This window comes from Helianthus annuus, chromosome 16 (assembly GCF_002127325.2).
Source record: "Helianthus annuus cultivar XRQ/B chromosome 16, HanXRQr2.0-SUNRISE, whole genome shotgun sequence".
In the NCBI taxonomy this organism is placed as follows: Eukaryota; Viridiplantae; Streptophyta; class Magnoliopsida; order Asterales; family Asteraceae; genus Helianthus; species Helianthus annuus.
Window position 1 is genome coordinate 168,280,370 of NC_035448.2, and position 25,357 is coordinate 168,305,726.

At 40.6% G+C, this 25,357-nt stretch overlaps 1 protein-coding gene across 1 annotated transcript; it reads left to right on the forward strand.

Moving 5' to 3' along the window:
* The first annotated feature begins 22,164 nt into the window (after positions 1-22,164).
* LOC110919965 (putative F-box/LRR-repeat protein At5g02700) lies at positions 22,165-23,310 on the forward strand. Its single transcript, XM_035985647.1, has one exon. It carries the CDS (start codon positions 22,165-22,167, stop codon positions 23,308-23,310), a length of 1,146 nt encoding a protein of 381 aa, XP_035841540.1.
* The last annotated feature ends 2,047 nt before the right edge of the window (positions 23,311-25,357 follow it).

Consider the following 25,357-nt stretch of genomic DNA (forward strand, 5'->3'; position numbering starts at 1 on the left):
GCTTTTAACAGCAAACACACTTTCTTTGTCATTCTTGACATCTTTGACAGGATTTATCACTTTCTTGGCAACAGGTTGCACGACAGGAGTAGGAGGATCACAAAGAATATGATTCTCAATTGGAATTTCTACTCCTTTCGCCTCATCAAGTGATTCATCCTGGTCATTCACATCTGATTCATCATCTGAAGAATCACAGTCCTCAATAGTTGGAGGACTTTGATTTGAAGCACATGATGACTTTTCTTTGTTATCAGATGAGCCCTCCGATGAATTGTCCGGTTTGAACCCTAGCCCAGTAGCAAATTCCTCAACGTTAAGAGGCACACTGGGTTCATACCGGGGCATTTCCTCTTCATCGGGCATTTTGGTATAGTTGTTCATCAAAGGGGGCGGACATTTCTTATATCCTATCCCCTTCTGATTTCCTTTCGGTTGTTGAACCTCGATGATGTGATCAAGCACAAATTGGGAGTTAGAATAACTATCCAATTTTTGTTTGATCGCATCATGCTCGCATTGGGCAATGGCTAATTGCTTTTTGGTTTCCTCAACAAGGTTGATATAGTCATTAATACTAACTTGTTTATGATACACAACTTTGTTCAATTCGGAAACACTTTTCTTTAGAGTTTCAATCACAGTTTTAAACTCCTTTTCGTTTTGAGTTAACGCCATGTTTGCCTCTTTGCACTTGGCCAGTTCAATTACCAAACTTTGATTGTGACTATGAACCGTTTCTGATTCACGTCTCAATTCAACACATTCATGCTTCATTTTAGCACATTCACTACATATGCTAGGAGTTTCAACCTTTACCTGACTTGAAGAAGCTGTGACATTAGTCATAGAGACAGGTTGAGAAGAGAAAGATCCATCTTCAGTGAGAATCTTCTCCATTTCTTTCGATGTAGTATCAGCTTTCTCGATCAAGTCAGATTTCTTGTCAGCCTCATTCGACAAATTATCAGCTTCAGAATCAATTCTTTCATTTAGATTAGATTCTTCATCTGAACTGCCACTATATCCTGAACTGTTATCATCTTCCGAAGATTGACCATCATTGACATTCTTGACAATCTCAGCGTAAAATGCAGTTCTTGTTTGGTCACTGTTTCCCAACTGTATATCCGTACCACAATCGACGCTTTGCTCAAATTGAGGTTTTGTTGTGGAAACTTGAGGTTGTGGTTGTGGCTGTGTTGGGACAGGAATGTACGACCTCGGATCGAATTGAGGTTGTGGAGCAGCTATTGACTGAGGAAATGAAAAGGAACTCGTATTGGACACAAAAGCAGTTTGAAGCTTCGGTTGCTGAACAGGACTAGAACTAGCTGAAGGACCAAAACCAGGCAAATACATTTCTGTGTTTTTAGGAACAAGAGCTCGCTGAGCTTTCCGGATTTCTTGGTCATTCTTGTGTTCCAGCTTCTCAATGAATTCATAGATGTTGATTGTATTCAGAGTACCCGTATGCTTCAGCTGCTCAATGAATGAACCCCACTTTGGTGGTAGAGCATCAGCAAACCGTGCCACCATTTCCTGTTGAGATGTAGGAACACCAAAAGCACGCATTTCACACATTAAATGATAATAACGATTCGTTATATCATTTAGTGTTTCATTCTCTAAGAAACGAAATGATTCGAATTTCTTCTTCAACTGATCCTGGCGTATCTTAGTAGTAGCTGCATATCCTTCTCCTCTTTCTGCCACAAAATTCTGCATGTCTTGATTTTGCTTTGACACCAAAGCCCATTGACTTGCACTGATTGAAGGCTGTGGAGTCATACTCTTTGCCCAATCTGCAGCAGTGACTAACTTTTGATTGGTTCGTGAGTCCAAACTCCAATCCCATGGACTTGTACAGCTCATTTTGATCAAATATTAATTGAGATCCTTCACAAACACAAACTGTTAAGTTTAAACAGACAAGAATTGAAAGATAAAATCTGATCGAAAGATCAAGACTTGTTCGAAGGATCAACAGTGATCGAAAGATTACTGTTGAGTTTCGAGCAAAGTCTTCGAAAGATTCTCAATGAAAGATCCTTATCTTTCGACTGATTATCACGAAAGATTCACAGTTCGAAAGATCTATATCTTTCGAATACTGATTTCGAAAGATTCACAATGAAAGATCCTTATCTTTCGAGATGTATCCTTATCTTTCGGACAACCAACTTTCGAAAAGATTCCAACTACGAAGGATAACCCTTAGACTTCGAAAGACTACTCGAAGGATGCTTATCTTTCGATCTGCCTTTGATCGAAAGATGTCGAAGGATATCTTTCGATGTCGAAGGATATCTTTCGACAGCTCTGACACACTGACACAAAGTACGATGGGTTGGTGAAAAAGGTGATGTGTTGATGTACCAACTTTCGGCAGAAAGGATGGTTCTGCAACAACTTTTCACCAAACAATTGACTTTCAAAAATTTTTGCCAAAATAAGCAACCTTATCTTCAAGAACTGGTCACCGGAAACACACCGGAGATATGGCCGGAAAAATCAAGGTTTCACAAAAACGATTTTTATGTTACCCAAACCGACCCCGAACACTCCCGATAGGTTTAGTACGCGTTTTTATGCAGAAAACTACCAAAAACGGGTGCTAAACCAAGTGTCCAAACACACCAAGAACTTGAACAAACCGGTTTTAAACAAGGTAAAGAGCCAAGCTCTGATACCACTTATAGGTCCCTTTTCTCGGAGGATCGAGAACAAACCTAAACCTTGTTATACTAACCCACTAGCGAGTGCGGAATCCAAGCTAGCGGGCAAACCGGGATGATGCAAGAACAAACACAAGAACACACAAAGTTCACCGATTAACACCACTGTATTAATACGTATGAAGGTTTACGGTTACAAGCACAATGTTTACAATCTTGTTTGCAAACTCTCTAAAGTGTGTGTGTGTGTGTTTTCCAGCAGAGTTTCTCTAACTCTCCAAATGTGCATCTCTCTAACACTAACACACTGCATGGGTATTTATACCCATACATAACAGGTCTTGGTCGAAGGATCGATAGATGGTCCGAAGGATCATCTGTCGATGACAATGTGTCCGAAAGATCAGCATGGACATCGAAGGATCATCCTTCGATGCCTAATGGTCGAACCATGGTCGAACCATATCTTTCGAGCACCTCGAAGGATTAGCAGTATCCTTCGAGGCTATCCTTCGATCCAGACAACATCATGTTGTCCAAGTCAAACTAGGAGGATAGTTGACTTGGTCAACTTACAGACTGATTTAGGACATCGTTTACATACAGACCGAATACAGACAAAGTACAGACACAAGTGCACCAACACATCACGTCAAACGTCTTGAAGCTGCAGGGGGCATTATTGTTGTTGAGAGCTTGGTTGCATTGAGCAACGATGTTCGGGATTGCAGCAGTCATTTGCTGCGTAATGATAGCTGCCAGTTCTTCATTAGGTATCCGATTGTCGCGTCGTGGAGGCATTCTAAAAGGGAAACAAGAGAGAGAAACAAGTGAAATGGCATTGGGTAAGAATAGGAAATTACCGACCAAAAGCATGGGTGATGGTCATTTGTTTGAACCACGAAGCAAACAAATGACATGCAAAGGCTGAATCAAAGTAAATAGGTCCCCATAATGTATCACGAAGACATGCTCGCCTATAAGTGGACACTCACCCGAAGAGTTCCCAGGTAAGAGTGACTGGTCCGATACTGCGGATTTGTACGAACACTCTAGCCTTAGACAGAAAACTCAGGGTACAGGCACCCACTCTTCCAGTTTGCACGTGTTCACATTATTTAGACCCAAACTTTGACGGAATTTTGAAAACTTAAAGTGTTCGAAACCTTATAACAAAGGGTTCAAAACCTAGTAATCAATCATCCTAGAACAGATGATTAGTTTTCAAAGTAGATCAAATTTATGTTCTTGTTGTGGTTGTCACCTAAGGATAAGTGACGGTATTGTTTTATGACTAAACGCAAGTAAACTCGCGTTAGGGTCCTAGGAAGGTTATAGTATAGGTCAAAGCATTACTAATAACCTAATTCTCTATAACCATTGGCTCTGATACCAACTTTTCTGTCACACCCCGACCACGTAAAACAACAAAACGTGGCGGAAACGTCAGGGAGTGTTGTAACAGAATCATTGTTTCACAACCATGGATTAAACAAATTTCGTTTTATTGAATTAAATGAGTTACAATGTCTTAACAATAAAGAAACATAACAAAAATTAATTAGTCTTGCATTTTTTAATGTTACTAAGGCCTCGTCCAATCCTATGTGAGCATGCATCAATATCATCATCAATAGTCATCAACTATAGTACCTGAAACACATGTGAAAATACATCAGCATAAAAATTCCGGCGAGTACATAGGTTTTATGAAAAATAGGATTCATGACCTAGGTTTTAGAAAATGTTTAACAAAAACTTGTCATGAATCCAGTTTAAGTGTTTGCTTTTATAAAATGTTTTAAAATCGATGATAGATATGTATAGTTAAAAAGAATGGTGTAAGGTTAAATGAATAACCAAGTAAAAATGAGTTTGTATAAAACAAACTGTCTTGTAAAACAATGTCTTGTGAAAAAAATATGTTATTTGTGTAAATATGTATAAATCCAAATGAATGATTCAAATAACGCTACGCCATGTAATACAATACAATCACTTATATATAGGAAGTACCAACGGCGTATCCACCATGCTTGTATTACATTACACACGTCTTGTTACTCAAATCACTTACCCACATAAACCACCAATGTAAATTGCCCATGTCTAAACCGTTGTCAAATGTTAATCAAGTAATGTGTAAACATAATGTCATGTATGGCAAGTGAAATATGTAACAACCAAACCATAAGTAAGAATGCACAAACAATGTACTAAGTATGTGATGGATGGTCATACATAGCATGATACCAAGTATAAGATGTCTTTGTAAGATGATGTACTAAGTATGCACACAATGGGCATACATAGCATGTGATGTAAAATGTACTAAGTATGACGAACGTACATAGCATAAAATGTTATGTAAAACGATGTACTAAGTATGCACACAATGGACATACATAGCAAAAACATAATAAAATCATGTACTACTAGTGTACTAATGAACATAGCAAGTATATGATATAAAAGCATGAAATCATGAAAGTAACAAGTAGGCACATGTGTTTCACCCCAAAATGTTTGGAAAACAGTAAAAGAGGGGTCTATGTACTAACATGAGATTGCTTAGAAGTCCTAGGGTAACCACCAAGCAATGCTAGAGGATCACGGAATCAAACGGCTCCTAGTATAGGTAACTACATTAATAACCGGACCTAACTCGGAAGATCGGATAGTACGAGGGTTCGTAAACCAAATAAGTGTGGGAACTTATGTAGTATGGTTTAACAAAGTCTACATACTAAAACGAAACCTATCCTAAGTGCTTACGACCCATTACGACCCGTTTAGGTAGCTTACGCTACTTTAACGCGTCGTTCGCGTAAAACGCGTTTGGAAAGCCTAACTAGTCCTATGACAAGTATTATATGCCTTAACACGTCTAATATTGTTGCTAAATCAGTTTAGATGTAAAAAATTAAGTTACATATGCTTAAAATGAATTTATGCGTAAAAAGGGCATTTTGGTAATTTACCTAAGGCATATAAACTACCTATCACACAACTACTTAAACGATGTGACCATAAGGTATAACCTCGGAAGGTTATTCCCTATACAACTATGGTCACCTAAAGTGTTTGGTCAGATCCTATTGATCGACCAAATGGGTCGGGTTCGAAAGTATAAGCGATTGATTAGATCGCTTACCTTTACGACCCTAAACAAGCACAAATCTAAAAGTGACGAGCTAAACATGCTAGAACATGTTTAGTAAAGTTAGAAAACAGGTTTGGTATTAAAACAAACGGTTTCAATACCCTAGAGTAGTTTGGTTACAAAATACGCGAGAAAACGTATTTTGGCCAAAACTACGACTCGTCACTGAGCCTAGATAACGTGGTAATCAGTAGGTATAGTTACTAGGGACTATAACCATCGTGATTACGCTCACGTTATGAAGTTCAAACGAACTTCGCGTTGACCATAAACTGGTCAAAGCAGGAAGTCAAACACAGTTTGACTTAAACGCTAAAACGAACGAAAAACGCGAAAGAATACTTACAGAAGGTCCCCACAAGGTTTGATTCCAAGTAATCTCAGGTAGGAAGTGCACAAACACAACCACTTAGAGAAAACTCATATCAAATGTGAGGGAGATGGGTAAATGGGTTGGGTATTTATAGGAAAGGCACAACCATTAGGATCGTTTCTCGATAATCGAGCTTCAATCTTGGCCTCCACTTGTGCCCATTGTTTTACAATACAAGGGGTGACTAAAAACCATCAAAATCAGCCCCTAGATTGATCAAAAACATGTCCAAGGTCAACGAATACAAGCTGCTGTTTTGAAAAATGGTTTTTCTGTTACTGGGCATCTCAGGCGGCCCGCTTCAGATATGTACATGGGCTCACGCGGGCCGCATGGCTAAGTATTCAGAAATTGCATTTTAGTCCCTGCACTCCAGAAACATGCATTTTGACCCATTTTTGGCATGTTTAAGCCCCGTTAACCTCATTTCAAGGCTCTAAAATGAAGTTAAAGTGTAGGGAACTCAAAACATGCTCAAAAATATTTCAGATGTCGGTTCGTTTGGTCGTACGATCGCGATGTTCGCTTAATTACGACGGAATGCGCATAAGCACGAAAGACGATCCAAATTGCGCGACGAATGGATTTTTCTTATGCCAAACACTAAAATAAAATATTTTAATGCTTACATAAATTTTTGGATGTCCGGAAGTATTCAGAACGTAAGTTATGCGCGAAAATGCAAACTTATGCATTTTTTGACGCTTTTAGTCCCTGAAGGACCAAAAAGTTTATATTAGCACACCGAACACCTCAAAGCCTATTTCTAAGCTATGTAAAGGATATTTTGGGTATGTTTAACTTATGGCCAAGTTCCGGAATGTTCGTTACAGTTCAAATTGGCATACTTTCGTAGTTTGTCGAATTTAGTCCCTGTAAGCGAATAAACTTGATTTCGGCATACGAAACCTTCCAAAACTTATTTCTAAGTTATGTAAAGGTTATTTAAGGTATGTTAAGCCTATGTTACTATTCCGGAATGTATGTTGCATTAAACTGGTTATATTTACGCATCAGTGCGCATATAACCTTCCAGAAAGCGATTTAGAGCCCGAAATCGAACAAGAATTGATATGTGCAAAAGATACACATGTTTATACAAATCCCAACTATGAAATACAATATTTCATTGGCTTGGTATTTGTGTGATGGTGGTGGTGACACAGGTGTCACATGTCTAACACTTGGCTGTTTGGTTACTTGTCATTATATATATCGAGGTAGTTTGATAACGAGTTGAACTATGATACCTTCGTTCTTACTTGTCTCTCCGGCTCGGACAGGAATCACCCAAATTCGTCTGTTGAGTGGTTCGGAACGTTGGCTTAGAGTTTAACCCATTGTCGGTGAACCTCGTAGATAGAACCCGAATCTTGAACCATCCAACCATTGGAATGATCGGTGGGTCGGCTCAGGCTCCGTTTCTACCGGTTTGAAGGCATTGAGTGTGAAAGAGTTGAAAGAAAGTTGGGATTCCTTCTTTCAATCCTTCACAACTTGTGGATGTTTAGATCTTTGATAGATCTTAACTTGTTTATGTGGAAATCGGTTAGATCTAAGCTATTCATGGTTGAATGAGGCCAAGGTTTGATGTTCTTCAAGAACACCATGATGATATCACCCAAGAACACTTAGATCTTGATGATTTCACGGTTAGAAATCGAGTTTCGAAAGGTAGAAAGGTGTAGAATCATGCAATGATAAAAAACGTACAAGAATTAGAGCGAAAACTTACCGGAGTTGAGAGAAATCTGAGAAAAGATGAAGAATAGGAGCTGCCCGGTCAGAACTTTCCAAAAGTGGAAATGAAGACAAGGACAACCCTATTTATAGGCTTCCAAAAGGGGAAAGTGGCAGCCGATCGGCCAGGAGCTCCGATCGAATGGGCTGCTCGATCGGCTGGCAAGATGCTAGCCGATCGGCTGGCCTGTTCGATCAGGATGCCTCCTGTTCGATCCACGACACACTTTGAGTATTTTGCGACGATTTTCGACGTTTCGATTTCGATAGACGATGATACGAATACGATAGGGTTCCTAGTCAAATTACTTTCAGTAGTTGGGACTATATCTAACATACAATCATCTATAAGTCACGTTTCGATGTCGGTTTCGATTGTGTTCGATTGCTTTTCGAGTTTCAATTTGATTTTCGATTGATTTGCTTGAATACCACACCAAACATAAAGTAAACACGCACAAGTAACACATAAGGCACACACACGTATAACAATACCAGAGTTCGCATAATTCGAGTCTCGAGCTTGATTGGTAAATTGATTAACTTGATTATTGATTGATTAACTTTATCGCATTGTTACTTCCTACTATTCACAGTCGTAAATCGGTCGTATTGATTAAACATTCGATCATTTCATTTATACAACACTTACTCCACATAATAAAAAAGTAAAAAGATCATTAACAGTCAAAGAATTCAAAGTTGACTTGGACTTTGACTTTGACTTTGACATTCGAAAACACGGGGTGTTACAGCCTCCCCTTGTTTAGGGAATTTTGTCCCGAAATTAGGTCGAAGGCTACGCAACGCCGTGATTTACCAATTTGATGCTTCACATCTATTTATTTAAACAACTGCGGGTACTTGGCCTTCATGTCGCTTTCAAGTTCTCAAGTGAACTCCGCGCCTCGTTTGCCTTCCTATCGGACCTTCACGATAGGGATGCGTGAGCGTTTGAGTTGCTTGGTTTGGCGATCCATGATTTCGACAGGCTTTTCCACGAAGTGTAACGTTTCGTTGACCTGAAGATCGTCGAGTGGTACGACTAGATCATGATCAGCGAGGCATTTTCGGAGGTTAGAGACGTGGAAAGTCGGGTGGACGTTACTGAGTTCCTCCGGTAGTTCGAGTCTGTAGGCGACTTTTCCGATCCTTTCCAGAATCCTAAAAGGTCCAACATATCGAGGCGCGAGTTTCCCTTTCTTGCCGAATCGGACTACACCCTTCCAAGGTGATACCTTTAGGAGTACGTAGTCACCAACTTCAAATTCAAGGGGCTTGCGTCTTTTATCGGCGTAACTTTTCTGTTTGTTCCGAGCTTTCACCAAGTTGTCTCGAATCTGGTGGATTTTGTCAGTCGTTTCTTGTAGAATCTCGGGACCGGTTAGTTGCGAGTGACCGATCTCGTGCCACACAATAGGCGATCGACATCTTCTACCATACAAAGCCTCGAAAGGTGCCATTTGAATGCTGGCATGATAGCTATTATTGTACGAGAATTCCACCAATGGCAGGTGTTTGTTCCAACTACCACCAAAATCTATGACACACGCTCGGAGCATGTCTTCGAGAGTACGGATCATTCTTTCAGTCTGTCCGTCGGTTTGAGGATGGAATGCAGTACTCAGATTAAGCGACGTACCAAGGGCCGCTTGAAACGTTTCCCACAATCGTGAAGTAAACCGAGCGTCACGATCTGAAATGATGTCACGAGGCGTTCCATGATTACGAATGATCTCGTCGGTGTAGATTTGGGCTAGTCGCTCCACCTTGTAGTCTTCTCGTATAGGCAAAAAGTGGGCCGATTTCGTTAGACGATCGACTATGACCCAAATACTGTCGTGACCTGATGGCGTGGGCGGGAGTTTTGTTATGAAATCCATAGCTATACTCTCCCACTTCCATATAGGTGTCGGCGGTTGTTCGAGTAAGCCAGAAGGTCTTTGATGTTTAGCCTTGACTCTTGCGCAAGTTAAACAACTTCCAACATAGAGGGCGATATCCCGTTTCATGCCCGGCCACCAGTACTTATAACGAAGATCTTGGTACATCTTGTCAGCGCCGGGATGAATAGAATACCGGGACTTGTGGGCTTCATTCATGATAATCTTTCGCAATTCAGTCCGCTTAGGGATCCAAATTCGATACAGATAATAGAATATCCCATCTGATTTGCTTACTAACTGAGCTCCATCGTGATAGATCCTCTCTTTCTTCAATGTACGCTCGTTAAAGCAAGCATGTTGAGCTTTGCGGATAAAGGTTTCGAGGTTGTGCTGGGCTTGGATGTTTCGAGTACTGAGCACGTAACTCTTTCTGCTGAGCGCGTCGGCAAACACATTCGCCTTGCCTCGGTGATAACGAATCTCACAGTCGTAATCGTTGAGAAGTTCTACCCATCGGCGTTGACGCATATTAAGCTCTCTCTGATTAAAGATGTGTTGTAGACTCCTGTGATCAGTGTAGATTGTACACCTAGTGCCATACAGGTAGTGTCGCCAAATCTTCAATGTAAAGACAACCATGCCTAGCTCGAGGTCATGGGTTGTATAGTTCTTCTCGTGGATCTTGAGCTGACGAGATGCGTAAGCTATAACCTTGTCTCGCTGCATGAGGACACAGCCGAGACCAAAGGTTAGAAGCATCACAGTAGACAATGAAGTTGTCGCTTCCGTCGGGCAGCGTAAGAATCAGAGCGTTGCACAGCATATGCTTGAAGGTTTGAAAGGCAGTCTCTTGTGCGTTTCCCCACACAAAAGGCTTGTCCTTATGGGTAAGAGCGGTAAGTGGCACATCGATCTTGGAGAATCCTTCAATGAATCGTCGATAATAGCCCGCTAGTCAAAGAAAAGAATGAACTTCTGACTGGTTCTTAGGCGTAATCCAGCTTTTGACAGCTTCAATCTTCACAGGATCGACATGGATACCCTGACTATTCACGATGTGACCCAGAAACTGAACCTCCTCTAACCAGAATTCGCACTTGGAGAACTTGGCATAGAGTTGGTTCCCCTGGAGTAACTCGAGAACCAAACGTAGATGTTGCGCGTGTTCGGCTTTCGTTTTGGAATAAATCAAGACATCGTCGATGAACACGATGACGAAACGGTCAAGGTAAGGCTTACACACGTGATTCATCAGGTCCATAAAAACCGCGGGTGCGTTGGTTAGACCAAAGGGCATAACAACAAATTCGTAATGGCCATAACGGGTTCGAAAGGCGGTTTTAGGAATATCTTCCTCTTGCATCCGTAGTTGATGATATCCTGAACGTAGATCGATCTTAGAGAAACATGCTGCACCTTGTAGCTGATCAAACAAATCATCGATTCGGGGCAAGGGGTATCGGTTCTTGATGGTTAGCTTATTCAATTCCCGATAGTCGATGCACATCCGGAACGACCCGTCCTTCTTTTTGACGAAAAGGACTGGCGCGCCCCAAGGAGAGGTGCTTGGGCGAATAAAGCCTTTTTCGAGTAATTCCTGGAGTTGGTTCGAGAGTTCCCGCATTTCAGATGGAGCGAGTCGATAAGGGGCTTTGGCAACGGGGTTAGCTCCAGGAATGAGGTCGATGCGGAAGTCAATATCATGACTTGGTGGTAGTCCGGGAAGATCGTCAGGGAACTCCTGAGGAAATTCACGAACCACTGGAACGTCTTTGACTTCAACTTTCTTTTTCTTTTCCTTCTCCGCTACTACAATGTTGGCCAAGAAGGCTCGGTATTCCTTGCGTAGATACTTGCTGGCTTGAATACAGGACATGAGCTTGAGACCTTTCGACGCTGTTTCACCGTATACACATAGAAGATCACCATTCGAGAGCGAGAATCGAATCATCTTTTCAAAGCACACAACCTCAGCATGGTTTTCACGAAGAAAGTCCATGCCTATTATGACGTCAAAACTTCCGAGTTGCATCGGAATAAGGTCGATTGGGAAGATGTGATTGTTGAGTTCGTGAGTACAATCACGAAGTACTGAATTAACGGCAATAGTTCTTCCCGTAGCAACTTCGACTTCAAATGACGAGGATAGATAGGAGCGCTTACGACTAAGGAGCTTCTCGAATTCAAACGACACAAAGCAGTTATCGGCTCTAGTATCAAACAAACATGATGCATAAATACCATTCACAAGGAACGTACCATTAACCACGTTGTTATCCGCCTGAGCCTGGCGGGCATTGATGTTGAAGGTTCGGGCATGGGCTGCTTGCTGCTGTTGCTGAGGCTGCTGTTGCTGCTGCTGCTGTTGTTGCTGCTGGGGCTCTTGCTTAACCACCCTGTTCGGGCATCTGTTTGCAAAGTGGTTAGGGTCACCACATGCAAAGCAGACTCGAGCATTAGCTGCTGGTGCTTGAGCTGCCTGTTGGCCTTGAGGGGCAGGGAGCAGAGCTTGGTTGACCGTGGCTTGAGCTGGGACTTGACGGGGACCATAGCGATAGTTTGCAGTGAAATCACCGTACAGGTTGCAGTGAGCGCAAAAACGACAAGCTGGACCCACTGGATGATGATACGAACATGTCGGGCAGAGTGGGTGAGGGCCTGTGTATGCACGCTTCGCTGGCGGTGCATTGATCACTGGAGCTGAGCGAGGGTGCTGCTGCTGTTGAGCTGGTACAGCCTGTAGAGGAGCAGCAGTGGTCGTTACAGCACAGTTCTTGTTGCTGGAGCTGTTGTTGTTGTGCTTCTTCTTTCTTCTCGATGACTTGGAGGGTTGAGCAGATGAGTCGGTGGGTGTTGCGGTGGCTTGGTGCAGAGACTTGGTTGGCTTATCCCAAAAACCAGACTTTACTCGCTTATCATTGATCTCAGCGGCGAGTAGGTAGGTCTCTTCGATAGTTGCTGGCTTGGCGGCGTGAACAAAGTCGGCTACACAATCGGGCAGAGCTCGAATTTACTTCTTGATGGCTTGATCTGAGGTCTTGACTTGATCAGGACAGATGATGCCAAGCTGCTTGAAGCGGGCAGTGAGAGCAGCGTTGTCTCCATCCTTCTGCTTGATTCCCCAGGACTCGTCCTCCAGCTTTTGGCGTTCATGGGGAGGGCAGAATTCGTCGATCATAATTGCCTTCAACTCCTTCCATGTTAGCCCGTAAGCTGCATCATTTCCGCGCTTGTTTCGTTCGGCCGTCCACCAGTCTAGAGCACGGGACTGGAAGACGCCTGTAGCATTGAGAGTGCGGAGATGCTTAGGACATCCGCTTTGGCGCAGAGTGACTTCGACCGAATCGAACCAGTGAAACATGGCTGTAGGACCATCTTTGCCAGTGAACTCTTTTGGTCCGCATGCTTTGAATTGCTTAAAGCTGAAAGCAGCCTTGCTTGAATCCTTAGGGTTCTCAGCTCGGGATTCTTCTGATGACTTGCTAGCGTTTTCATACACCTCACTCACAGCTTTCGCTACGGTTTTGGAGATGATAGCAGTGAGGCGTCGGTCTCTCTTTTCTTGGCGAGTAAGTGGGGTTCGGTGTCGGGATCCAGACGACGACATGGTCTGCATTAGACATCGTCACGAAACTCAACACAACGAAATCGAATCTCACCTCACACGTCTAATACTGTCTAAAGCTTAGAATCACGTCGACTCACGTATCACGTATCTTATAGGCACGTAATTACAGATACACATAGTCAGAGATCACAGAAGTACACAGAACACAGAATCACAGAAGCAGAGAAGCACATAAGCACATAGAACATAGAAGCACAAAAGCACATAAACACCAAAGCACGTAATCATTTAATCACAGAAGCAGTCAGAAAACAGAAACCTATCCTTCAAAACTCGCGTGTCGTTCGTATAGTGATAGCGTATGGCATATCGAGTAGCACAGTATAGTATATCCTAGCTTAGTTGTATAGCATATCATACCGTAATATCGTCTAGATTGCAGCAACTGGGGATCGATTAGGGATAGAATAACAGTACGAGTCGTGTGTGTCGATTAAAATGATAGCGGAATCGAATAAGGTCCAAAATATAAACACACGAAACAGAGGAAGCACACAAAACACATAAAATCAACGAGTCATCAAAGTACGCGACTGCGGTTTTTAGAATCGAAACACATAAAATCGAGTGATAGATTGTCTGCGGCTACTAGACATCGACTACCCAAGGCAACTCGACTATTCACAGTAGACTTGTCATCATTTTCGACTCTAGAGGTCGTGTTTCTGCCTCGATTCTTGGGCATTCCACACGCGTTCCCTAGGTCATACTTGTGAGTTCAGGTCGTTGGAGTCCATCGAGGCCTTGGTGAGATAAATAAAGTCCAGAACAAACTGCCAAGGTCAGGGTTTCACCCCTTGGATTAGCAATTTCTTCCTTGTTTTTAATAAAACAAAGGAGATTATTCATCAAAATATGGATTTCACTCCTGATTTGGTATAATCTCCCTTGTTTGTTGGTGAAAATAATGAGATAAGCATGAATAAACGAATAAAATCAAGCATAAGTCAGGCAGTTTGGTCAGGAGTTTGCGGCTTTCACACCTATTCCTAACTAAATCTCCCGACTTTATTTGAAAAATCGGGTGCAGTGATAGTGAAGGATTGCAGAATAAGCACATAAACTGGGTCTGTTGGTTCCTAACTATAGTCTAGGTCTCTAAGACAGCAACCCGGACTAGGTCGTGTCTAACCTAATTCCCTATAGTTATGGCTCTGATACCAATCTGTCACACCCCAACCGATGGCGGAATCATCGGGGGGCGGCACTGAGCGAAACAGATTGTCCAGAAGTTTCCACAACAACTATCATATAAATTCAGTTTAAATGATACATCCCATACCGTATCCCAAATAAATAACAAGTTATCATAGAAAGCAACTAGGCAAATAATTCCGTTTCGACAACTCAGATTCAATTATTATTACAGACCATTGTTTATTATTTCTAGACTCCCTAGCCTCGATTTCATCACCACGCGCCTAAGCATCCTAGCAACTTAAGCACCTGTCGCATACGTTAAAATAAAGTCAATACATATAATGTAAAGGTGAGCATACAAGTTTGATAATAGCATATAGAGTTCGAATAGTTTACGCATAACCAGGCACGTACACAGAGGAAAACGATGCATGTTAATTATCGACATGGGACCATCGATACCAACGACTGCGGGTTGACCGTCCGAGACGGTTCGCAATACATGATTACCACCGTAATCCATGCAAGTAATTGTCCTTAACAACCCCCGTGTGAACGGGTGCTGAGTCCAAACTATAGTACTATGTTGCTAAGGCAGGTAGATAGCACTCCACGTGTAAACATAATAAACAGCATTCATTTAGTCAAGTAGCACATGCAAATGGTTAGCGTTCAAATAGTTTGAGTTTGATTGTGATTTGATAGGTAACGTATGTAACACCCAAAAGTGCTAAAAGCAAAAAGGGATCGAGTATACTCACAGTGATTGATTATGGATTGAAGGGAGCGCTGAGAGTAGGGTTAGCCTGAATAGTTCGATAGCACAACAATGAGTAACGTGGAAATGCAAACAAGTGTGAATGGATCGAATAGGTTGGTCGATCGAACGGCAGGTTTGATCGAACGGCCTGTTCGATTGGCTGGTATATCCGATTGGACAGTCCTGTTCGATCGGCCGGTAGGCTCGATCGGCTGGGCCATTCGAGTGGATTGTTTCTTCCTCTGGTGTGTTTGTGTTTGAGGATTTGAACTTTTGAAGTTTTCGTTGCAGTATTTGAGAACACTGAAGTGTCCTTACCTTTCAAGTCGATCGATCGAACGGTTCGTTCGATCGGCCGGCTTAACCGATTGGCTGGGAGCTTTAGAAGTGGTTCTCAACAGAATGTCACTCGATCGAACAGCCTGTTCGATCGGCTGGCATTCCCTACTACGAACGAGTTGTGAAAACGATTAAGTGTTGAAGAGTAGTATCTCATGATCCGAAGAGTAATGTTCACCAAACGCAGTTCGATCGAACATCCCATCCTCGATACTATGCTTCATGAAATTTTAAAGTGTGGGACCATGTGCTAGCCGACCGGCTGGCCCGGTCGATCGGTTGGTATGTCCGATCGGCTGGGCTGTTCGAACAGCCTAGCCGTTCGGCCAGCATTTCTGACCTGGTCGGGCTTTCGTCTAACACTTGGCTATTTGGTTACTTGTCATTATATCGAGGTAGTTTGATAACGAGTTGAACTATGATACCTTCGTTCTTACTTGTCTCTCCGGCTCGGACAAGAATCACCCAAATCCGTCCGTTGAGCGGTTCGGAACGTTGGCTTAGAGTTTAACCCATTGTCGGTGAACCTCGTAGATAGAACCCGAATCTTGAACCATCCAACCATTGGAATGATCGGTGGGTCGACTCAGGCTCCGTTTCTACCGGTTTGAAGGCATTGAGTGTGAAAGAGTTGAAAGAAAGTTGGGATTCCTTCTTTCAATCCTTCACAACTTGTGGATGTTTAGATCTTTGATAGATCTTAACTTGTTTATGTGGAAATCGGTTAGATCTAAGCTATTCATGGTTGAATGAGGCCAAGGTTTGATGTTCTTCAAGAACACCATGATGACATCACCCAAGAACACTTAGATCTTGATGATTTCACGGTTAGAAATTGAGTTTCGAAAGGTAGAAAGGTGTAGAATCATGCAATGATAAAAAACGTGCAAGAATTAGAGCGAAAACTTACCGGAGTTGAGAGAAATCTGAGAAAAGATGAAGAATAGGAGCTGGCCGGTCAGAACTTTCCAAAAGTGGAAATGAAGACAAGGACAACCCTATTTATAGGCTTCCAAAAGGGGAAAGTGGCAGCTGATCGGCCAGGAGCTCCGATCGAATGGGCTGCTCGATCGGCTGGCAAGATGCTAGCCGATCGGCTGGCCTGTTCGATCAGGATGCCTCCTGTTCGATCCGCGACACACTTTGAGTATTTTGCGACGATTGTCGACGTTTCGATTTCGATAGACGATGATACGAATACGATAGGGTTCCTAGTCAAATTACTTTCAGTAGTTGGGACTATATCTAACATACAATCATCTATAAGTCACGTTTCAATGTCGGTTTCGATTGAGTTCGATTGCCTCTCGAGTTTCGATTTGATTTGCGATTGATTTGCTTGAATACCACACCAAACATAAAGTAAACACGCACAAGTAACACATAGGGCACACACACGTATAACAATACCAGAGTTCGCATAATTCGAGTCTCGAGCTTGATTGGTGAATTGATTAACTTGATTATTGATTGATTAACTTTATCGCATTGTTACTTCCTACTATTCACAGTCGTAAATCGGTCGTATTGATTAAACATTCGATCATTTCATTTATACAACACTTACTCCACATAATACAAAAGTAAAAAGATCATTAACAGTCAAAGAAGTCAAAGTTGACTTGGACTTTGACTTTGACTTTGACATTCGAAAACACGGGGTGTTACATTTTAAGATCATGACACATGTCCAAGGTGTTTGCAAGGATTGAACATGATTAAAACAAGTGTCTAGATCAGGTTTTATGCTTGGTGAACACACATCATGGTCCCCAAGCATAATAAAATAATCAAAACAATTCAAGAAATGCAACCAGATGTTGCTGGCACAAACTTACTGTCCAGATAGGGGGCCTGGCGCCCCACGATCGTGCAACCTTCAGGCTGTCGCGCCCCGCCACCCCCTTATACTGACTTTCAAAGTTTGACAGCTTTAGTCCCTGCCCCTAATTTGATATTTTTGACGCTTTTAACACCCGTTAACCCAAAATTTGGGCTTTATAAGGACGTTAAAGCGTAAGTGACTTGAATTATGTCCGGAAATGTCGTGGATGTCGGTTCGTTCGGTTGTATGGTTGTGTGTTTCGTAAAAATACGTAAAACGCTTTAACGATCACGAAAATGATCCAAATTTCGCAACGAATGATATTTTTTCATTCTCCTCAATAAAATATAAGATTTTATTGAGTACAAAAATATTTGGATTCGTGTATGAGGTTCGTACTTTGAAATACGAGAATCGACAGACTTTCGTAGTTTGTCGGAAATAGTCCCTGAACTTGAATAAGGATGTTTTTGTCATTCCTAACCCTTCGAAACTTATTTCTAAGTTATGTAAAGGGTATTTAGGGTATGTGTGGCTTATGTCCTTGTTCCGGAGTGTACGTCGCGTTAAACGGATTACGTTTAAGTATCGGTTAACAAATTACTTCCAAAAGAAAATAATTTTGAAAGCCCGAAATTTTACACAAGGTTTACACCGAATTTTAAACGTCTGACGAGCCCAACCCGGTACAGTGTGTGTAAAATACCGAATTTTAAAACATTGCCTGCCAATGAATCTCCGGCCACCAACACTTTACACTCCTTTTCCATCTGCCGGTGATTTTTTTTTCTTGATTTGATCGCAACACAACAACCCACTCGAATGCTATGATTCCCAATTAAGGTGACGTATTTGATTATTGTTCCAACAGTTTTTTTTGGTGTAATCACAGCAATTGGAAGCAAAAGAGATGATACATGCTGCCAAAGATTATTTCTTAAGTAACACATAATTTCTTGTAAGTTTCTTTTCATACATTGTGGGTTCGATTGGTTCCTTTTCCAAAAGATTATTTCTCCAAAACCCCTAGATTCCCAATTGAGGTACTTATAAATGTATCGGTATAGGTGGTTTCAGAAGCTAAATTGAGTTGATATCATTGCCGATTTGGATTGTTTGGGTCTGTTTGGTTTATCTCAATCTGTTTATTATGAACTTTGAATTTTCTGTTGTTAATAGGAGGAATAGAACTGTAGTTTGAGACCATATCATATGTTAGTGTGCTCACATAGATCTTTTCTCTTCCCTTACATACTTGGGACCTAAGCACCCTGTAACCATGGCATTTGACAGTTGACACTATTAGATTCATATATAATAGCTAACTTTATCAATTAGTGTTTTGATAAATTCTCGGTGGCATATATGAGTTTTGACAATATGATCAAACCAGCTGACAAAATACAGAAACAATCACTACCAGCCAAACTCATGCCGTGCGTTTCATCAACTCTTGGCATCTGAAACATATTTTACTTAGAGATCCACATCACCAACGTGTCGCACTTCAGTGCCTGCACTGCCTTGCTTGTAGGTTGATTCCAAACAAACTATACACATAGCTGCCACCTACGACCTTCACATTCGCCAAAAACTAGCCGGACCCTTTCTAATTTGGATCCTTGTTTCACTTTTAAATACTATGATTTCAGATTGTTTCTAATCCTCATCATATTTATTGATATACCAAAAAGGCACCCATCTCATTCTCAAGAAGTTTAAGGGTCTGCTCCAGCCATGTATCAAATCTACATAGGCCATCAATATTGGGAAATTTAATGTTTGTCAATGGCTTGTATCAACTTTGACATGTCATCAATCTTGGTAAATTCAAGCTAGAAAATTTTCATGATTCCTGGTGTATCAATGTTCAATAGGATGAGAATGTAAAGTGTAGACTCTCTAGAAATCCATATATTTTATGGTTGAACAAGAACTTTTATTTATTATGGATAAAGTCCAACTAATTTTTGGTTAACCGCCTCTGGAGGCAGGTGGTGGCGATATGTAGGGTTTTTTTTCCGAAACTTCCATCAAGCAAGGCGGTGCCAGAGCTGGTGCTGGTGATGTTGGGATCTTGGAAAAAGTCGACCACGATCCCCATGTCATGACGTGTAATCAAGTAGTGACACATGAGTCGGTGCGGTGGATGGTAGTGATTTTGTCTGGTTTTGACAGCTACTGTTAGACGAGTCTGATTATTTCGCAAAGACGATCCCGAAGCCAGAGTTGATACTTGGCATGGTCATGGGGACACATCTAATATTTTCAGGGCTTTGATATAAATTGATTAAGAGCAAAACTATATGAAGTATTAAAACAGTTTCTCTCTAGAATCTAGATAAGCCTATGACTAGATGAGGAATTTAAAAATCTGAATTTCAGGCTTAGATGAATAATAAAGAACGGAGTGTATGCACTATTTGATATTGAAAACTATTTTTCGAGTGTTTTTTTTTAATTTTTTTTATTTTAAGGGAAGAACCTCTATTTATGAACCCATGTGTTTGAATAACCAAATTCATTATTAGCGTGCATTACCCTCACACTTAGGGATGAATTTGAATTTTTATAGTCATGAATTTTATTGTCTCCGCTTGCGGTATGCGCATATAATGTATATATGTGGGCCCTTGGGAGGCAAAAGTGAAAGTGCACTAATTTTAATGTTATTTTACTAATTTTGTGAAAATAACATTAAAAAACGGGGGACAGTAAATCAATGCATCATGTGGTGGCGTTGATAGCCGAAGGACAAGGGGGTACATGCAGTAATAGGCCTTTGCTGAGTGTTATGTGCCTTATGTCCAAGGCTTGATGCAAAACTACTATCGAGCCGGGGGTCTAACTGGAAGCAACCTCTCTAATCCTACGGGGTAGAGGTAAGGCTGTCTACATCTTACCCTCCTCAGACCCTATCTTAGCTTCGCTATTGGTGAGATTTACTGAGTATGATGATGATGATGATAATGATGATGATGATGATGTTGATGATTAGTCAATTAGTCATGGAATTTGAAAGTTTAGGGAACTTGCTAAGGTATCAGTGAATTACTTTTCACAATTCATAAACATTGACTAGCGATGCAGTAAACTCTCGCAGAAGAAATATAACCATGAAGAGTGCATATAAAGATATACTCTTTAGTAACAGATTGTTTTATAGTGAGTTGCTTTGGTAAGATTGTTGTTTATCTTGCAGGGAAACCTATTCGAATCATATATAGATAAATGTACACATAATTTGTTACATTATTGTATCTTGGGTGATAAAGAACTTGTTATTCTTAGTTTCTTACCTCTTGGGCTTAGGAATCCCTGTATAACCTAACTGACACAAAAGCAAAATCTTCTTTTCTTTTATTAATTTATTTATGTGACTTTACCCTTCCTATTGGCTATGACGTGGTCAAAGTGCACATTTACATAGATATTAGAAACAATTAGTTCAGAACATCAAATATGCATAAAGGAGAGAATAAAAGTTTTATGGACAAAACACAATTTATAAACCAGATGATGGATTACATTTGGCATTATTCAATAATTCAAGAACATTAGAAGAAACCGCAGATCTGTTAGAAAGAACAGAGTTGCTATGTAGATTATCATAATTGATAACAAAGACGTGAGGACTTGTTTAATCTTTCTTTCTTGTGATAGTGTTGATTTGGCTAAGATTTAATCTTTCTTTTTAATCATGACTTTTATAATGCTTTATACGTGACCATTTAAGTTGATATGTTAGTTGAAATGTTAGTTGAAATGTTGACTTTCACATAAAATGAAATTTTCTTGAGAAAATTTCCTTATACATTCATCATATATTCGATCTACCCTCTGTTATTAGTTTTTGCAAGTTTGATGTCTATTTGTTAGATCAATCTGTCAACAGATATTAATATGATTAATATCAAGTTTGATGTCTATTTAAAAGTTAAATTTTTTTTGATATGGCATCCTATAACTAGCATAGTGGCAAATCTTTTTAGGATATTTAAATTCTGCTGGCAAAATTCTCTTTAAAAAAAGCTGTATCCTGTTAATGTAAATCAGGTATTTCTTTTGCATTGGAAGTCACTGTGTACATTCTATGTAAGTTGTGATCGTTAGATAAGAATAATCCCACTTCAAATATCTTCTTCATGTTACATTATTCATATTCATAAATTTTAGCAAATTTCCCTTAACGAGAACATGCATAAATAGTTCTGTATAACAAATTTAATCATTTGTGGTAGCTTTGTGAGTTTTAGTTCAAGGAGTTACGAGTACAATAATACTAGCAGATTAAGTCGAGTAAAGGCTAACCATCTTAGTATATTTGATGATCTATTAACTGATTTGTGTCAGTAAGAGTAACGAGTAAAAATTGAACAACAAATATAATCCATGGTATATGCACATTTCTGACGGTATCCGTATTTGTCCAAGTTCAATGAACCCAGAGCTACAAAGCGTAAGTAAATAAAACTGCTACTCGTAAATATGCAGCCCCAAAACCGAAAATCAAATGCTTATACAGAATTAGGGCTCCAAATCACTTTCTTCCAAATCCTTTATTCTACATTGCGTTTCTTTCTTTCGTGAACAACGAAATCCATCGGGGATCGTTGCATCTGTCTCTAAAAGATGGTTCGGAGGAACTCATCGAAGGCTAGACGTATGGCTCGGGAACTGTCGGACGATGATCGGATCACCCGATTGCCAGATGCTGTGATCCATCACATTTTTTCGTTCGTAGATACTCGATCTGTTGTTCAAAGTAGTCTTCTATCACAAAGCTGGAAAAATACATGGAAATCGCACCCGCATTTGAACTTCGAGATCGGTCCATCTCCCGATCAGGTAAGCGGCTCTAACTTCCCTAATTTCACGCACCGCTTTCTATCTAAGCGTGATGATGTTACGGAGCTTTCCACCATCGAGTTCCGATCAAATTCAATCACTCTTCGGCTTCTTAAAAAGATCATACTCTATGCAATGTCGCACAAGACCCGGAAGCTAAAGATTGAATTCTCGGGTGATAAGCTAACACGACGTGGCGGATTTGATTCATCTTTGCTTAGATCTCGATATCTCCAACACCTTTCTCTGAACATTGATTTTGGGCTTAAAATCAGTCCATCTCTGACATGGGATTTTCCGGCTCTAACCACTCTAACTATTAAACGTGTTACATTCACGTTACAACTTGTTAATGATGATGCAAGTAACTCTGTTGATCTGTTTTCCCGATTTCCGAATCTGAAAACTCTTGCGTTGGATGACTGTACGTTATCTGATATTGATACTTTCATAATCAAGTCAAGTGAGTTAGAGAGTCTATACTTGATCGGTATTTATCATTCGTGTGAGTTTGTGGTCTCCGCACCAAAGCTTTCATTGTTCACGTATAACGGCATTGCTCGGTTTTCGTTATCAGCCAAAGATCTCAATTCATTAAATACAGTAAATTTTCAAACGATCTATAGTAGATCTATTGAGGAGCATTCTATGTTACTTGAGTTAATGATCAAGACGTTCCAACAACTCTATAAGGCAAAGTCTCTTACCATAAACTTAGAAGCCTTGAAGCTTCTTTCTATGTTCCCAGAATTGTGTGAAAGACGAATTTGCCCTTTCACAAGTCTGCAGAGTTTGACTGTGGTTTCAGGCCACTGGCTACCGCATTCCTTGACTGGGTTTTCCGGTGTTTTTGATTATTTCAGTCGCAGCTCTCCGGCTCTTAAGATTCATATCGATTCGAATCCAACACCTTTGCGGTTCCGTTATTAGTGTTTTGATCCTGTCTGCAGCATGAAGAAATCATTGTCTGGTTGCTGGTAAGGTCAGTCAAAATTCTTTTGATATTAAACTTGCAACTGCTGCATGCACAGGTACATGTGAAGCTGATACAGAAAGTAACTTGTAAAATTTTGAAACACATGTATACACAAAATAAATATGTAAACTTGTTTTAATTGGTAAGTGTTATTAGTCTTCTGAACCCTTGTTTCTTTTTCTTTTTGTTTTTTTTAGGCAGAGGTGGAGGAGATTCAAAGTCATCATCATCAACAAATCAAGGACGTCTTTTTTTTAAACGAGCTTAGGTTGTGTATATAAAGCTTGGGTCTAAGGCTCGTTTAAAAGTTTTAGCTAGCCGCACCACAGTTCTAAGAAAAGCTAGCCAATCTTGAGTGGCTCACGAGCAACTTGGTTTGTTTACACCCATAATGCCAACATGAGAATGTGCCCAAAAGTAGCAATTTCCTCCAGATCAATGTAGGGAGTATAATGTAGGTCCCTGTTTCGCGGAGGATTACGAACCTAAACCTTGTTATACAAACCTACTAGCGAGTGCGGAATCCAAGCTAGCAAGCAAACCGAGTTAGTAGCAAGTAGAGAAACAAACACACAAAGATTCACCGATTAACACTAGTCGTATTAATGCAAATGAAGGTTCGGTTACAAGCTCAATGTTTACAGAAGTGTTCTATAAACTCTCTAAGTGTGTGAGTGAGTTCTGGGCAGAATGCTCTCTAAGCTTCTATCTCTCGGGTGTGTGGGAATGGCAGAACTAACTCTCACACAACACATGCATGGGTATATATACCCAGCTCAGCAGGTCTGCTCGAAGGATCCGAAAGATGGGCCGAAGGATCATCTTTCGGATACAATGCTTTCGAAGGATAAGCAGGGACCTCGAAGGATAGTCTTTCGAGGTCTATCGTTCGAAGCATATCTTTCGATGAGATCGAAGGATCCAAATTATCCTTCGATCTCTACATCATCCTTCGATCAGAACATCTCTCAACATACAATCTGTTGTCCAAGTCAAACCGGAGGATGGTTGACTTGGTCAACTTACAACACAAATCAGGACATCGTTACATAAGACCGAATACAGACAAAGTACAGACACAAGTGCACCAACAAACTCCCCCTTGGCTGTAGCTTTGTCTTTGATCTCTAAGCTTTGTCTTGTTCTTCTAAAAGTGTAGACTCGTCTTGAACTTCGACGGTCTTTGGTCTTCAGGTTCTCAAAACTCTGATGTCCTATCATGTTTTCAATGTCGGAGGATCTTCAAAGTCTTCACGTCTTGAAAGTAGAGAGTGTATCAACAAACTACCCGTATCATGTAGGAAGTGTGTTGACAAACTCCCCCTTAACATAAGCTCCCCCTTGAGTTATGCTCGTGAAAAGACTTTATCTTTATGAAGTGAGATCCTTGTGGTGTTGATGATGGCCAGCAGCAACTCGATCATCTTCATCTTTTGAGCGCCTTCTCGTCGTGTCTTCATTCCAAGGCTTGTCATCGACCATGTTCTCCTAGCCTTTAGAATCTGCACATGCAAGAAATCTAAACGCGTAATGAGAACAACTGCTTGGAATAGTATAAACAAATGACACACGAGTGACCATGTCAAAATCAAACCCCGTCCGACAGTTTGAAAGTTTAATAAATTTATCAATTTTAAATTCTAACTTTCAAAATCTGCAAATTTTGACCGTTTATGAAGATTTAGTCAGTTCGGTTTTCAGTCAGGTTTCAGGTAACGAAGACTTGAGCTCCAACATCGTACGATCGAAAATAAAGCAGAAATAAAATCTTTTTGGCTTTTATAAAGTTTATATTAAAACAAGCCTAAAATCTTTTTGGTATTTTTGAAATTAAAAGACAACAATTTAAAATCCTTTGAGTGTTATCAAACGACATCACCGCTAATGTCGTGCTGATATGCACCAAACGACGAAACTGTTTAAAAGAAAAACAATAAAAGTTAAGCAGTAAATAAATAAATATATACAAACATTCTTTTTGCGAGTTTCGAGGGTAAGAGA

Bases quoted from the DNA above. Each gene is read 5' to 3' on its own strand.
- LOC110919965 (XM_035985647.1), top strand. From the start codon at position 22,165: ATGGTTCGGAGGAACTCATCGAAGGCTAGACGTATGGCTCGGGAACTG.